Source organism: Tachysurus vachellii, chromosome 20, assembly GCF_030014155.1.
Source record: "Tachysurus vachellii isolate PV-2020 chromosome 20, HZAU_Pvac_v1, whole genome shotgun sequence".
Lineage (NCBI taxonomy): Eukaryota > Metazoa > Chordata > Actinopteri > Siluriformes > Bagridae > Tachysurus > Tachysurus vachellii.
In genome coordinates, this window is record NC_083479.1 from 397,501 (window position 1) to 412,500 (window position 15,000).

Genomic DNA, 15,000 nt, shown 5'->3' on the forward strand with positions numbered 1-15,000 from the left:
ATTACATCAGTCGTGTGACCTAAATTACAGAAAATTAAAGGAGAGAGAAATTCTGCTCCAGGTTTTGTGTGTGTGTGTGTGTGTGTGTGTGTGTGTGTGTGTGTGTGTGTGTGTGTGTGTGTGTGTGTGTGTGTGTGTGTGTGTGTGTGTGTGTGTGTGTGTGTGTGTGTGTGTGTGTGTGTGTGTGTGTGTGTGTGTGTGTGAGGCTGAAGGCACTGTATAACCCTTCATTAGTCACTGTAGTTACATTCTGGTGAATGTCATCCTGCCCTCTACACACACACTTATACACACACATACAGTACACACACACATACACACACACACATACGTACACACACACACACGTGTACACACACACACACATACACACGTGTACACACACACACACACACATATGTACACACACACAGTAATGCTTATTTGTTCCTGTCTCATCAGGGACTTCAGTAAGTGAAGTCTCCCAGTCTCCTGAAAGCTCGCCTGAGGAGCTCGTTAAGGATCAGCAGGAAGAGGCGGAGCCTGAGTCACATGACATGGCAGCCGGAATGCAGGAAGTGGTGTCCATGCAGCCGGAACTCGACACCTACTCCATCAGTCAGAGGGTCAGACAAGTGCTGAGCGATAATAACCTCGGTGAGAGAATAAATTGTGGTAAATAATACTTATTTAAATCTGAAATAAAATAATACTTTATTACTTCTATTCATGTTTAAAGGATTATTAAATTAATTACCCCTGTGTGTGTGTGTGTGTGTGTGTGTGTGTGTGTGTGTGTGTGTGAGAAGGTCAGCGTCTGTTCGGTGAGGCTGTTTTGGGTCTGACTCAGGGTTCTGTGTCTGATCTTTTAACTCGACCCAAACCGTGGCACAGACTGAGTGTGAAAGGCCGAGAGCCATTTGTGCGAATGCAGCGATGGCTGAACGACACAAACAATATCCACAAACTGAGAGAAATCAAACACACTGAGAGAAAAGGTAAACATTAGAACACACACACACACACACACACCTGCAGCTCATAATAATGCATGGTTGTATCATGAATCTACACTGGAACCTTCACGGGGGCGAAAGCAGTCATATGAACAAACAAGAACTGCCTGCTGGCCCCGCCCCCTTCTCTACACACACACACACACACACACACACACACACACATCATCATGTGGATGTTAACAGTTCCACGTGTCACTGAGTTTTACAGACTGTATGCAGCATAAATACACACAAATACACACGAATAGTCAAAATATTTCAGCACATGAAGAAATTCACTTCTTCTGCATCCAGTCAACACTAACGACTGCTGAACAATCCTGTTACACATAACCAACACTAACGACTGCTGAACAATCCTGTTACACATAACCAACACTAACGACTGCTGAACAATCCTGTTACACATAACCAACACTAACGACTGCTGAACAATCCTGTTACACATAACCAACACTAACGACTGCTGAACAATCCTGTTACACATAACCAACACTAACGACTGCTGAACAATCCTGTTACACATAACCAACACTAACGACTGCTGAACAATCCTGTTACACATAACCAACACTAACGACTGCTGAACAATCCTGTTACACATAACCAACACTAACGACTGCTGAACAATCCTGTTACACATAACCAACACTAACGACTGCTGAACAATCCTGTTACACATAACCAACACTAACGACTGCTGAACAATCCTGTTACACATAACCAACACTAACGACTGCTGAACAATCCTGTTACACATAACCAACACTAACGACTGCTGAACAATCCTGTTACACATAACCAACACTAACGACTGCTGAACAATCCTGTTACACATAACCATCAAATATTACATTAAAATGGCTGCTGTGTTTCTGACAAACTCCTGTTTAACTGCTGTGTGATAATCATTATATTCTGATGCTGCCCCCTGCTGGTCATTTAACATCATCACACTGCAGCGGTTCATCTGATCAGTTCTGCTGTCAGACTAAAAGATGGAGTGATTTTACACTGCACACTGAGTAGTACAGCACATGTGACACGACAAGACTTTCAGCTGTCATTAAAATTCTCTAAATATAAACAATTGCGAAAGCAGTAAAGCAGCGACATCATGGGGTATTAATATTGCATCATAAATATTGTGTGTGTTTTAGTCTTTATATCTTATTACTGAATTTAATACACTGTCCTTTATAATCATACTGCTGTGTGTGTGTGTGTGTGTGTGTGTGTGTGTGTGTGTGTGTGTGTAGTATATCTGAAGAGGCGTGTGAGCTCGGTGTGTGAGGACTCTGTGCTGGACAGTGGTGTGTGTGTTGAGGCTGGACAGGAGTTTGTTCCTCAGCTGAAGAAGTCTCGGGTCATCCTCAGTGCACAGGAGAAAGAGGCTCTGAGGAAAGCGTACGAGGAGAAACCATATCCATCACCAGGAACCGTCGAGGAACTCGCACAGCAGCTCGGGCTCAAAGCCAGCACTGTCACCAACTGGTTCCACAACTACAGGTTAAACACACACACACACACACGCATACACACATACAGTCATCACACACACATACAGTCATAACACTCTTAACACAGCCTGAGCAGTAGAAGAAGGCTATGAAGATGAAACAAAAGAAGAGGAACACAGCACTCGACCTCCTAATAAAAGGTCTTATTGATATCTTTGTGTGTTATTGTGAGCTGCTCTTTAGACACAAATGTTCGTGCGGTGGTTTGGGACGTAGCAGAAAGTTGGAACACTTCCTGTTTCCCGTTTCCAGGTCTCGTATTCGTCGTGGAGTCTTCATGGAAGCGGCTGCAGCGAAATCGGACGGCGTCTCCGAGGCACAGACGAGTGAAGTGCAGGAGGAGCAGCAGGACTCCACCTTAAACTTCCCAGAATCCTCTGCGTCACCCCGAGTCCTGAGAGACAGCAACCTGCGCAGACGCAAAGTCGCCAACCTTAACAGCATCATCCACCGTCTGGAGCAAGCGGCGAGTCGGGACGAGACCCAGGATGGAGACGTGAGTGAGGAGAGTGTGAACGCTTCCTCGTCAGGGTAACTGGAGGCGGAGTCTCAGGCAGAGCTCTGCGTATCAGGCCACGCCCAGCAGGGGCAGTCTGAGATCAGTGTAATCAGCTGTAACAGGAGCTTCGTTTATCTCAGATTTATCTCGTTTATATCTTTATTTAAAATCTACTGGATGTTCAGTTAACATTATTTTTGAATATTTGATTGATTTCAGACATTAAGCATCAACACTGTGTTCAGAACAGCATTGTGTTAATGTGGAAGTGAATCAGGGAGGAATAAAGGAGGAAAACTGATAACAGATGAAAAAGACAAACAGTACATTCAGTTTATCAGCAGGAGGAGAAGAGAGAGAGCTCATTTTCTTCTTCTTCTTGGGCACTTACAAGACAAAAAATAAACCCCAAATCTATCAAAACCATTCAGCAATAAAGGCAGCAACTGTTACTACAATGTTTTTAAGTGTGTGTGTGTGTGTGTGTGTGTGTGTGTGTACAGGGAATTAAAAAAGAAGCACTTGAGGAAGCAGGTCTCTGCTCTCAGCTCTATGCAACTCTTGCCATCTTCATCTAAAAATCTTTTTGTAGGTGTTCATTATTATCTCCACAAACACCCCAGTGCATCATGGGTACTCTGTAGCACACACACATGAACATCACCAGCCCTGATGCACAGAGGAACGTTCTTCTAGAAACAATTTACTATAAAACAACAAGCAGCACTTCAGACCTCAGACCAAGGACCTTTACTTTAACATCACTTCAGTTACAAACTGCACTTTATGACTGGTTTCTAACGTCCGTACACAGCGTGAAGGGGAAACACTCGCATGCTTTAAACCTTTAGAGGTCTCTTACACCTGATATACAGTTTGTTATATGTTCTCTTTGTGAAACAGTTGAGGTTGTGTGACTCCTCATTATCTCTCGAACACTGAACACTGAACACTCACTGTGGAGACTGAAGCATATGAAAGGATGAGAGAATGAGTGAGAGATTCATTTTCCTGTCTGTTTTATACACGTGTGTGTGTGTGTGTGTGTGTGTGAGAGAGGTTTTCCTTCTCCTTGTTATACCTTTAATAATTAGAATAATAGTAGTAGACTTTTATCAGTTGCTGTAATTTATACAGGTATTTTATAAATATTAAATTCTTATGGACTTGTTTTTTTATCTCTGTATCTGAAGGAGTGATAAATGTTCAGCTTCCATGTTGTCAGATGAACAAATTGCCGGCGGTTCAGTGGAACGTGCTTTTAATGGAGAATGGACTTTATTCTTCTGTTAATGAGTTTAATGAACATGTAACTGTGCACTACTCATACAGGCTTTATAATGCATCATAACACATTTACATGATGACATGTAAAGCACTTTCATGTTTGTGGCATTTTAATCCAATGAACAGATCGTTTCTCGGTCACTTCACTCTACAGAGTTTAATCACTCGCTCGGACTTTACACACACTTTATTTTAGTTTTAGGTGATTTTTTCCTCCTAACAGAACAATAACACGTTAAACCTTTTAGTTAGTGAACAGATTTATTAAGAGTGGGTTAATTAGTGAAGCTTCATGACTTTACTCTTGGTCAGATTCAGCACTTAACACCGTCCTCTTTTTCTTTTTCTTCCTTTCCATTTGAATTAAAATGAGTATTGTTTTATTTGTGTATTTTAATCGAGTCATTAATTTAAAGCTTTAATTTTGTAAACAGGGGGTCACGGTGGCTTAGTGGTTATCACGTTCGCCTCACACCTCCAGGGTTGGGGGTTCGATTCCCACCTCCGCCTTGTGTGTGTGGAGTTTGCATGTTCTCCCCGTGCCTCGGGGGTTTCCTCCGGGTACTCCGGTTTCCTCCCCCGGTCCAAAGACATGCATGGTAGGTTGATTGGCATCTCTGGAAAATTGTCCGTAGTGTGTGATTGTGTGAGTGAATGAGAGTGTGTGTGTGTGTGTGTGTGTGTCCGTGTCCTGCGATGGGTTGGCACTCCGTCCAGGGTGTATCCTGCCTTGATGCCCGATGACGCCTGAGATAGGCACAGGCTCCCCGTGACCCGAGGTAGTTCGGATAAGAGGTAGAAGATGAATGAGTGAGTGAATTTTGTAAACAATAACACAGTGATAACGGATCTGCTAGGAAGCCCATTTACAGGTCCGTTACACATCATTTACATCTTATTTACATATTTGCATATTATGTGCATGTCTGAGTATGTGGGAGGAGTTAGAAAGGATGTCGGCATCAGATTCAAATCTCAGGTTAAAGCTCCATTTGAAACATTTTTGCTGTATTATTTTTATTAATGTTTTCATTTTAAAGCTGATGTGTAAAGAACTTTCTGTTTTAATGTCAACATGTAGCTCATTTTATTTATATTCTCTGTATTTACAGCATTATTCTGTCTTCCAGTCTTAAATCCTCATGTTTCATCCTCAATGTTTATTATATTCAGTTTATTTGTCAGGAACAAAAGTGTGATCATGGAAGTGAATATGGTTTGTATTTACCTCTGTGCGTGTGTGTGCGTGTGTGTGAGGGTGTGTGCGTGTGCGTGCGTGCGTGCGTGTGTGCACGTGTGTGTGAGGGTGTGTACTATTTTATACTTGTCATTTATTTTATTTATTCCAATAATTTACACCAATTTACTGACTAATTTGAATTTTTATATGGAAAGTGATAGAAAAATAAAAATTAATGTTGTAATTTTCTTCTCAAGTTTTGTTTATTTACAATCCACCTGACATTTGTGTTTAAATGATTTCTATTTTAATTTATTCACGTGTGATATGTAAATGATGTCGTGTGCATGAATTATTTCACATCTAGTTATACACACATATATAATATTTAGGGATTAATTAAATGACTTGAGCTTTATTTCTATGGTATGATTTGATTTAACAATGAAATGACAAAAGCCCATAATTTATTCAAAATAAATTTAAAATAAATGCATTTTATTTTATTTATTTTACTTTATTTAAATAACTGATACACATCATATATTTTTGCTCTTAGTTTACTTTTTAAACTACTTTTTAAAGTAGAGAGCACTGATGAGAACACTAGTGAGAGCACTGATGAGAACACTAGTGAGAGCACTGATGAGAGCACTAGTGAGAGCACTGATGAGAGCAGTGATGAGAGCACATGAGAGCACTGATGAGAGCACTAGTGAGAGCACTGATGAGAGCAGTGATGAGAGCACTAGTGAGAGCAGTTTATCCGTAAATTAGTCAGATAAGAAAAAGTGTCATTAAATTTAGTAAATATTCTCATCAGCTATGATGATCATTTTATTTATTTTTATTTATTTATTTAATAAATTCTACTTTCATCTTCGCCATCTTAATTTCCTGATCACTTTTTTATAATAACTAGAATCTCAGACAAAATGTTGTATGTAGCTGGATTAGATGGTAACAGAAGAAAGAGAATGATTAAGGGGTGTGGTCTGAAGGGGGCGTGGCCTGAAGGGGGCGTTACAAAGGGGTGTGGTCGAAGCTGGACCGTGATGAGAGGCAGAAACAGCGAACCTTCATCTATCTCTCTGTGTATTTATCTCTCCGTGGTGACGTTCCGGATTAAACCCTAACACACACACACACACACACACACACACACACACACACACACGCTAGCATTAGTCGGGGTCTTTAGAGTGCATGCAGCAGAATGGAGCAGGCGAGACGCCGAACGGAGACGCAGGGCAGCTCTCCATCAGCTCGGCCGCGGGCGCCGCACCGACATGTTCATCATTACCACGGCTGAGGAGACTCACTCAGGACGGCCGGGAAGTTCCTCCTCAGCCCACAGTCATGGTCGTGTTCTCGGCTGCAAGGGACAGCGAGCCGGAGCGAGATTCCGCCATGTCCAAGTGTGAGGAGGAGAAACGCAGAGTAGCCATTAACGCTCCGAACAGGAACCTGGCCAGATCTCTGCGCACACTGAACGCACCCCAGGAGGTACACAGGCCTGGGCTCGGCTTTATTTATCTGTTAGATATAAATAGTGTGTGTGTGTGTGTGTGCGTGCGTGTGTTTTCCGCTACACACGTGTGCTGTTTATTTTCTCCTCTAATTGCTACGTGTCAGTGTTTTCACGCTCCTGCTGTTTTCTTCCCCTTTACGTTAATCTGATTGGTGCGTCATGGCACGCGGAGGACAGGCGGCGCCTCTGATTGGCTGCTCTGTTGACCTTAAATCCTCATCCATAATTAATAACGGAATAAAATTCCACTAGTAATATGATGTGTGTAAAACAACACACACACACTGATTATTGATGAATACGATGTCACTATAATGTTATTGTTATTTTTGAGCCACACGTCACTTTTATTTTGATCATTCATTCATCTCCCAGTGAAAGATGTTCAGATGCAGTGGATCAGTACAATGTACCTTCACATCAGAACATCTACATGGTGTTTGTGCAAAGTGCAAACTGTTTATAGTCTATAGATAAACTGTCATTAAGCTAAAGACAGTGGAGTAGATAGTTAAAGCCCAAGGCCCAGTGTCTCTGTGTCCGAAATCAGCAGCTCGGTTTGTTTGGGGAAAAATATCATCATCTGCACACAGACTACAGCGATATACATATATCAGAAAATGTAGAAGCTTGTTTGTTTCTGAAGAAAATGGAAAAAAAAGAAAATTGAAGCACATCTAAATTCTTTTAGTTAACATGTTTAGAATAAAGCCCAGGTGTGTCATGTTGAGTCATGAGCAGGTTCTGCAGGCTGTGGAGATGCTGATGGAGGACGTTCACGTCACAGTTTTGCTGATTCATCAAGGGGTCAGTGATGGAGTCTGAATATTAATATTCATCATTAACACGATGAGTCTCTGTGCCGTAGTTTCCCGAGGTGATTCCTCTGAACGTAGGAGGGACGTACTTCACCACACGCCTGTCCACGCTGCGGCGGTACGAAGACACCATGTTGGCCGCCATGTTCAGTGGACGCCATCACATCCCCCGAGATGCCGAGGGCCGATACTTCATCGACCGTGACGGAGCTTATTTTGGGTGAGAAAGTATGACTGTGTTACTGTTACACCTCCAGTGTATGTTAGACCTCCATATCTGAGTGTGTGTGTGTTTACTGAGTACAGCGACATCCTGAACTTCCTGCGCGAGGGTGAGCTGCCTCAGAGGGAACGTGTTCGGTCCGTACACAGAGAGGCTCAGTATTACTCCATCGGCCCGCTGTTAGACAGGCTGGAGGACAGACAGCCGCTGACTGGGGAAAAAGTGCGACAGGCATTCCTCGACCTATTGCCTTATTATAAAGGTCTCACACACACACACACACACACACACACACCATTATACTTTATATTAACACTGTTCCTCATAGCTCATTAAGTCAAGATTAAAAACTTTATAATACATTTGGTTATCAGTTTCTGAAGGAAATAAATGATTATTTGTTTATTTTGTTTGATAACAAAATACATATATAAACATAATGGTGATATTATTCTTGCACAGTAGTGTATAATATGTGTGTGTGTGTGTGTGTGTGTGTGTGTGTGTAGTAAACATTTATTGTGTTTTAAGTTTTTGTAATCATGCTGTCGATCCTTCTGCATGTTTAATGTGCTCTCTCTCTCTCTCTCTCTCTTTCTTTCTTTTCTTCTGTTGTCTTCTAAAAGCTCTCGGTTGTGTTTGTTCCTCAGAGAATCTGGAGCGCATTGTGGAGATCGCAAAGCTGCGAGCAATGCAGAGGAAGGCTCGTTTTGCCAAGCTGAAGATCTGTGTGTATAAGGAGGAGATGCCCATCACACCCTACGAGCGTCCGCTCTTTAACTCCCTGCGATTCGAGCGCTCAGAGAGCGAGGCCAAGCTGTTCGAGCACCACTGCGAGGTGGACGTGTCGTTCGGGCCGTGGGAGGCCGTTGCAGACGTGTACGACCTGCTGCACTGCATCGTGAGCGACCTGGCCGAGCGCGGCATCACCGTCGACCAGCAGTGCATCGGAGTGTGTGACAAACACCTCATCAACCACTACTACTGCAAGAGGCCCATCTACGAGTTCAAGATCACCTGGTGGTGAAGGAGCAGCTGCTGCTCATAGAGGTCTGGACACTGATCCAGATTTCGGTTCTGTCTTGTTATTTGAAGAAGTCGCGTCCGTAACACTAAACCTAAACTATTTTCACATTTAAGATGATGTAGTGTTGCAGGACGCTTCTTAGGAGCCTTCGGGTTACTGAAGCAGGTCCAGGTTCCTCTGAGAGCTTGCATGAGGGCAGTAAACCTGATGCTAACGCTAACCATGTGGCTAATCCATCTGAGCTTAAGAGCACTTAGTAAACTGCCTGTATAGATTTTGGAGCGAGCCCCGTTGCCATGGGGAACTCATGAGAAGTCTGTCTTTGAGCTCACAAGCATAACATTGACACATATTGGAACAGGCCCGGATCCTCAGAGAGCTGTATGGTGTTGGGACTGAGGTCTTTCTAGGAGAACGTTGAGGATCAGGATTGTTAAAGAGCACCTCATCAACCACTTCCACTGCTTCACCCCCTTGGTGTTAAGGACAGGTTGTAGTTCTCAGAACCCGACCAGGTCTTTAAGGATCACAAGAAGGTTGGAGTTTCAGCTCATTGGTCTTTGTTGTTGTTGTTGTCAAAACTGTTATGGTTCTTGTGAGGTTCTTCTTGCTGGATGGTGTTGTTGAGGTTCTGTGTGGAGCCGGTGTTGTGTCCTGAGCGAGTGTTGAGATTATGAGCTGGAATTCATCGACGTGGAGTGACATGTTCATCAGATTTATGCTACGTTCCTTGTGCTTTTCATCTGAACTGGTTGTCCAGATATCTGGGTGAGAGCAAGACCACATGCAGGACTGTTTGATTATTTCACTGTCTGTGTTGTGAAGAATTCAGTCTTTATGAAGCTGTGATAAAAAATAACTACATAAGTCACTTAATAAATGTGTAGTGATCTCATCAGGTGTGTAAGCGTTAACCTGTTCCCTGTATGTGTGTGTGTGTGTGTGTGTGTGTGTGTGTGTTAAACAGCGCTGCACTGAACTGACTGTTAGTCTCCTTGTTGTCACTGAGACTTGTTCCTCTTCCCTCTGTAGCTCTCAGCTCTGATGTGTCAGAGGTTCTGCTCAGCTGTAGCAAGACGATCTCGCTGAAACTAATCCCCTTCTCCTCTGTGTGTTTTGTTATTTTTCTGTGAGGGCTGCATGAGCTCTCAGGACGAGCGGTGATGTTCTTCTCTGTTTCCTCTGTAACTCCGTTGCACTGCAGTGGAAATGAACCGAACCTCATGTTTGTACTGCTTCATTCTGCTGATAATAAACTCTGTATATTTTGCCATTTGTGTGAAGAAGGAGTGAATCTGTTGTGGGGAAACCTGATATATCCTACAGAGCAGTGACAAGGGGGCTTTTACTTTTGCTAGCTTTTGGAGTGACTGGCACATGATGTACATATTTCTGGAGCATTGCAGTTTATCTCCAGTGTCTTTTACTGGTGATGTGAGTGATGTTCATCAGTGTGTTTATACAGACCTCCACATTGAGCTGCAGTCAAACACAGGATTCAATCTGAGCTCGTGCTTTTCCTCATCAGTATAAAGGTAAAAAAAAAATAATAACTTCAACATAAAAACCTAAAAGAGTGTGGAATTATATAATAATTACAATTTTCACTGCTTTCAATTTATTGTTCGTAGCCGTTTATATCACCAAAATTTCATTCTAAACACTATTACAATCCTAATGTCTTTACACCTCAGACACCCCCCCCCCATTTGTACAAGACAAATGGACACCTTCCTTCACTACAGTCACTACAGAGAGAACAGAAACAACACCATCACAGTTTCAACATGAATGTATAATAATTACATACATAAATAAATAAACAAACAAACAAATAAATAAACAAATGTGGACATTTTAAAGGAATAAAATACAAAGTAACATAAAATACAAAATATAAAGCAAACTAAATTAGGGTTAATTCATAAAATCAGTAATATTTAAAATTTACTCCGATTTTAGATGAAGTGAAAACGTCATGATGATTAATGACAAAACATAAAGATTAATGACAACAAAATAGTTTGTTAAATCCTTGTAAATAATGTATAAGAAGTCCTTTATACTCTTTTGCCTGTAAAAATCTCCTTTATATGTTTAATGTTAATTACAGAAGAAAAGATCTCCATATATTTATGACCCGCTCTGAGGCGTCAGCGTCGCACAGATATGACGTCACCGTGTTGTTGCGCCAGGCGGTGTTGCAGTAGCTGATCCGGTCGGTCGCTTTTATCTCCTTTTATCTCCTTTTATCTCCTTTTATCTCCTTTTATCTCCTTTTATCACTTTGTCATTTTGTTTTAATGATTTGTCACTTTGGATATTTATGAAGTCACTTGTTTTAGTGTTCACCTGCAGTTAAAGTGTGTTAATGTGTCTGTGCGCACTGTGTAATGCTAACTAGCGTCTCCATGTAAACAGCTAGCACACAGCTGCAGTCATACGGGCTTTATACGGGCTTTATACGGGCTTTATACGGGCTTTATACAGGGTTTATACGGGCTTTATACAGGGTTTATACGGGGTTTATACAGGCTTTATACGGGGTTTATACAGGGTTTATACGGGCTTTATACGGGCTTTATACAGGCTTTATACGGGGTTTATACGGGCTTTATACGGGCTTTATACGGGGTTTATACGGGGTTTATACGGGGTTTATACGGGCTTTATACGGGGTTTATACGGGCTTTATACACGCTTTATACTGGGTTTATACGGGGTTTATACGGGGTTTATACGGGCTTTATACGGGGTTTATACAGGCTTTATACGGGGTTTATACGGGGTTTATACGGGGTTTATACAGGGTTTATACAGGCTTTATACAGGGTTTATACAGGCTTTATACGGGGTTTATACGGGGTTTATACGGGCTTTATACGGGCTTTATACGGGGTTTATACGGGGTTTATACAGGCTTTATACACGCTTTATACGGGGTTTATACGGGGTTTATACAGGGTTTATACGGGCTTTATACGGGCTTTATACGGGCTTTATACGGGGTTTATACGGGCTTTATACGGGCTTTATACAGGGTTTATACGGGGTTTATACGGGCTTTATACAGGCTTTATACGGGCTTTATACAGGGTTTATACGGGGTTTATACGGGCTTTATACAGGGTTTATACGGGGTTTATACGGGCTTTATACAGGTGTTATACACGCTTTATACACGCTTTATACACGCTTTATACGGGCTTTATACGGGGTTTATACAGGCTTTATACGGGGTTTATACGGGCTTTATACAGGGTTTATACGGGGTTTATACGGGCTTTATACAGGCTTTATACGGGCTTTATACAGGGTTTATACGGGGTTTATACGGGCTTTATACAGGTGTTATACACGCTTTATACACGCTTTATACACGCTTTATACGGGCTTTATACGGGGTTTATACAGGCTTTATACGGGGTTTATACGGGGTTTATACAGGCTTTATACGGGGTTTATACACGCTTTATACAGGGTTTATACAGGCTTTATACAGGGTTTATACGGGGTTTATACAGGGTTTATACAGGGTTTATACGGGCTTTATACGGGCTTTATACAGGTGTTATACACGCTTTATACACGCTTTATACACGCTTTATACACGCTTTATACGGGGTTTATACAGGCTTTATACGGGGTTTATACGGGGTTTATACGGGGTTTATACAGGCTTTATACGGGCTTTATACAGGGTTTATACGGGGTTTATACGGGCTTTATACAGGGTTTATACGGGGTTTATACGGGCTTTATACAGGTGTTATACACGCTTTATACACGCTTTATACACGCTTTATACGGGCTTTATACGGGGTTTATACAGGCTTTATACGGGGTTTATACGGGCTTTATACAGGGTTTATACGGGGTTTATACGGGCTTTATACAGGCTTTATACGGGCTTTATACAGGGTTTATACGGGGTTTATACGGGCTTTATACAGGTGTTATACACGCTTTATACACGCTTTATACACGCTTTATACGGGCTTTATACGGGGTTTATACAGGCTTTATACGGGGTTTATACGGGGTTTATACACGCTTTATACAGGGTTTATACAGGCTTTATACAGGGTTTATACGGGGTTTATACAGGGTTTATACAGGGTTTATACGGGCTTTATACGGGCTTTATACAGGTGTTATACACGCTTTATACACGCTTTATACACGCTTTATACACGCTTTATACGGGGTTTATACAGGCTTTATACGGGGTTTATACGGGGTTTATACGGGGTTTATACAGGGTTTATACGGGCTTTATACAGGGTTTATACAGGGTTTATACGGGCTTTATACAGGGTTTATACGGGCTTTATACGGGGTTTATACAGGGTTTATACGGGCTTTATACGGGGTTTATACGGGCTTTATACAGGGTTTATACAGGGTTTATACGGGGTTTATACGGGCTTTATACGGGCTTTATACGGGCTTTATACGGGCTTTATACGGGGTTTATACAGGCTTTATACGGGGTTTATACGGGGTTTATACGGGCTTTATACAGGGTTTATACAGGCTTTATACAGGGTTTATACGGGGTTTATACGGGCTTTATACAGGCTTTATACGGGCTTTATACAGGGTTTATACGGGGTTTATACGGGCTTTATACAGGGTTTATACGGGGTTTATACGGGCTTTATACAGGTGTTATACACGCTTTATACACGCTTTATACACGCTTTATACGGGCTTTATACGGGGTTTATACAGGCTTTATACGGGGTTTATACGGGCTTTATACAGGGTTTATACGGGGTTTATACGGGCTTTATACAGGCTTTATACGGGCTTTATACAGGGTTTATACGGGGTTTATACGGGCTTTATACAGGTGTTATACACGCTTTATACACGCTTTATACGGGCTTTATACGGGGTTTATACAGGCTTTATATCGGGGTTTATACGGGGTTTATACAGGCTTTATACGGGGTTTATACACGCTTTATACAGGGTTTATACAGGCTTTATACAGGGTTTATACGGGGTTTATACAGGGTTTATACAGGGTTTATACGGGCTTTATACGGGCTTTATACAGGTGTTATACACGCTTTATACACGCTTTATACACGCTTTATACGGGGTTTATACAGGCTTTATACGGGGTTTATACGGGGTTTATACGGGGTTTATACGGGCTTTATACAGGGTTTATACAGGGTTTATACGGGCTTTATACGGGCTTTATACGGGCTTTATACAGGGTTTATACGGGCTTTATACGGGGTTTATACGGGGTTTATACGGGCTTTATACGGGGTTTATACGGGGTTTATACTGGCTTTATACGGGGTTTATACGGGGTTTATACAGGGTTTATACTGGCTTTATACGGGGTTTATACAGGCTTTATACGGGGTTTATACGGGGTTTATACGGGGTTTATACGGGGTTTATACAGGGTTTATACGGGCTTTATACGGGCTTTATACGGGCTTTATACGGGGTTTATACAGGGTTTATACGGGCTTTATACGGGGTTTATACGGGGTTTATACGGGGTTTATACTGGCTTTATACGGGGTTTATACGGGCTTTATACGGGGTTTATACAGGGTTTATACTGGCTTTATACGGGCTTTATACGGGGTTTATACAGGGTTTATACGGGCTTTATACGGGCTTTATACACGCTTTATACGGGCTTTATACAGGCTTTATACACGCTTTATACACGCTCCATACAGGCTTTATACAGGTGTTATACACGCTTTATACACGCTTTATACAGGCTTTATACAGGCTTTATACAGGCTTTATACACGCTCCATACAGGCTTTACACTAAAAGGCTTTCTGTAGTAAACTGACTCTGTGTCACTGGGTTTATCTGAAATTTGTGAACACTTCTGTCATGTGGATGAACTGAAGCAGACAAAACAGTAAGAACG

The 15,000-nt window shown here is 41.9% G+C and overlaps 3 protein-coding genes across 7 annotated transcripts in view; all 3 read left to right on the top strand.

The window, feature by feature from the left end:
- Positions 1–5,728, top strand: part of LOC132863317 (homeobox protein cut-like 1) — a 25,718-nt gene extending 19,990 nt beyond the window's left edge. Inside the window, exons 17-20 of one of the 2 annotated variants that reach the window (XM_060896053.1) lie at positions 442–654; positions 789–977; positions 2,258–2,507; positions 2,771–5,728. In XM_060896053.1, the coding sequence (XP_060752036.1) occupies positions 442–654; positions 789–977; positions 2,258–2,507; positions 2,771–3,053 (935 nt within the window). In that variant the 3' untranslated portion in view covers positions 3,054–5,728. The remainder of the gene's footprint in view (positions 1–441; positions 655–788; positions 978–2,257; positions 2,508–2,770) is intronic. The other variant, XM_060896054.1, reaches the window with a different exon arrangement.
- Positions 5,729–6,535: 807 nt separating this feature from the next.
- On the top strand, positions 6,536–10,356 carry kctd7 (potassium channel tetramerization domain containing 7). 2 transcript variants are annotated; one of them, XM_060895828.1, is made up of 4 exons: positions 6,536–6,990; positions 7,884–8,053; positions 8,140–8,318; positions 8,683–10,356. In XM_060895828.1, exons 1-4 carry the CDS (start codon positions 6,691–6,693, stop codon positions 9,081–9,083), a joined length of 1,050 nt encoding a protein of 349 aa, XP_060751811.1. In that variant the 5' UTR covers positions 6,536–6,690; the 3' UTR covers positions 9,084–10,356. The 2 variants fall into 2 exon arrangements, with proteins under 2 accessions (XP_060751811.1, XP_060751812.1); XM_060895829.1 differs by having other exon boundaries at positions 8,707–10,356.
- An 895-nt stretch (positions 10,357–11,251) lies between these two features.
- rabgef1 (RAB guanine nucleotide exchange factor (GEF) 1) overlaps positions 11,252–15,000 on the top strand; it is an 11,866-nt gene continuing 8,117 nt past the window's right edge. For all 3 annotated transcript variants that reach the window (XM_060895987.1, XM_060895988.1, XM_060895990.1), the window contains exon 1: positions 11,252–11,301. The gene's annotated coding sequence lies outside the window, so the exon portion shown is untranslated. The remainder of the gene's footprint in view (positions 11,302–15,000) is intronic.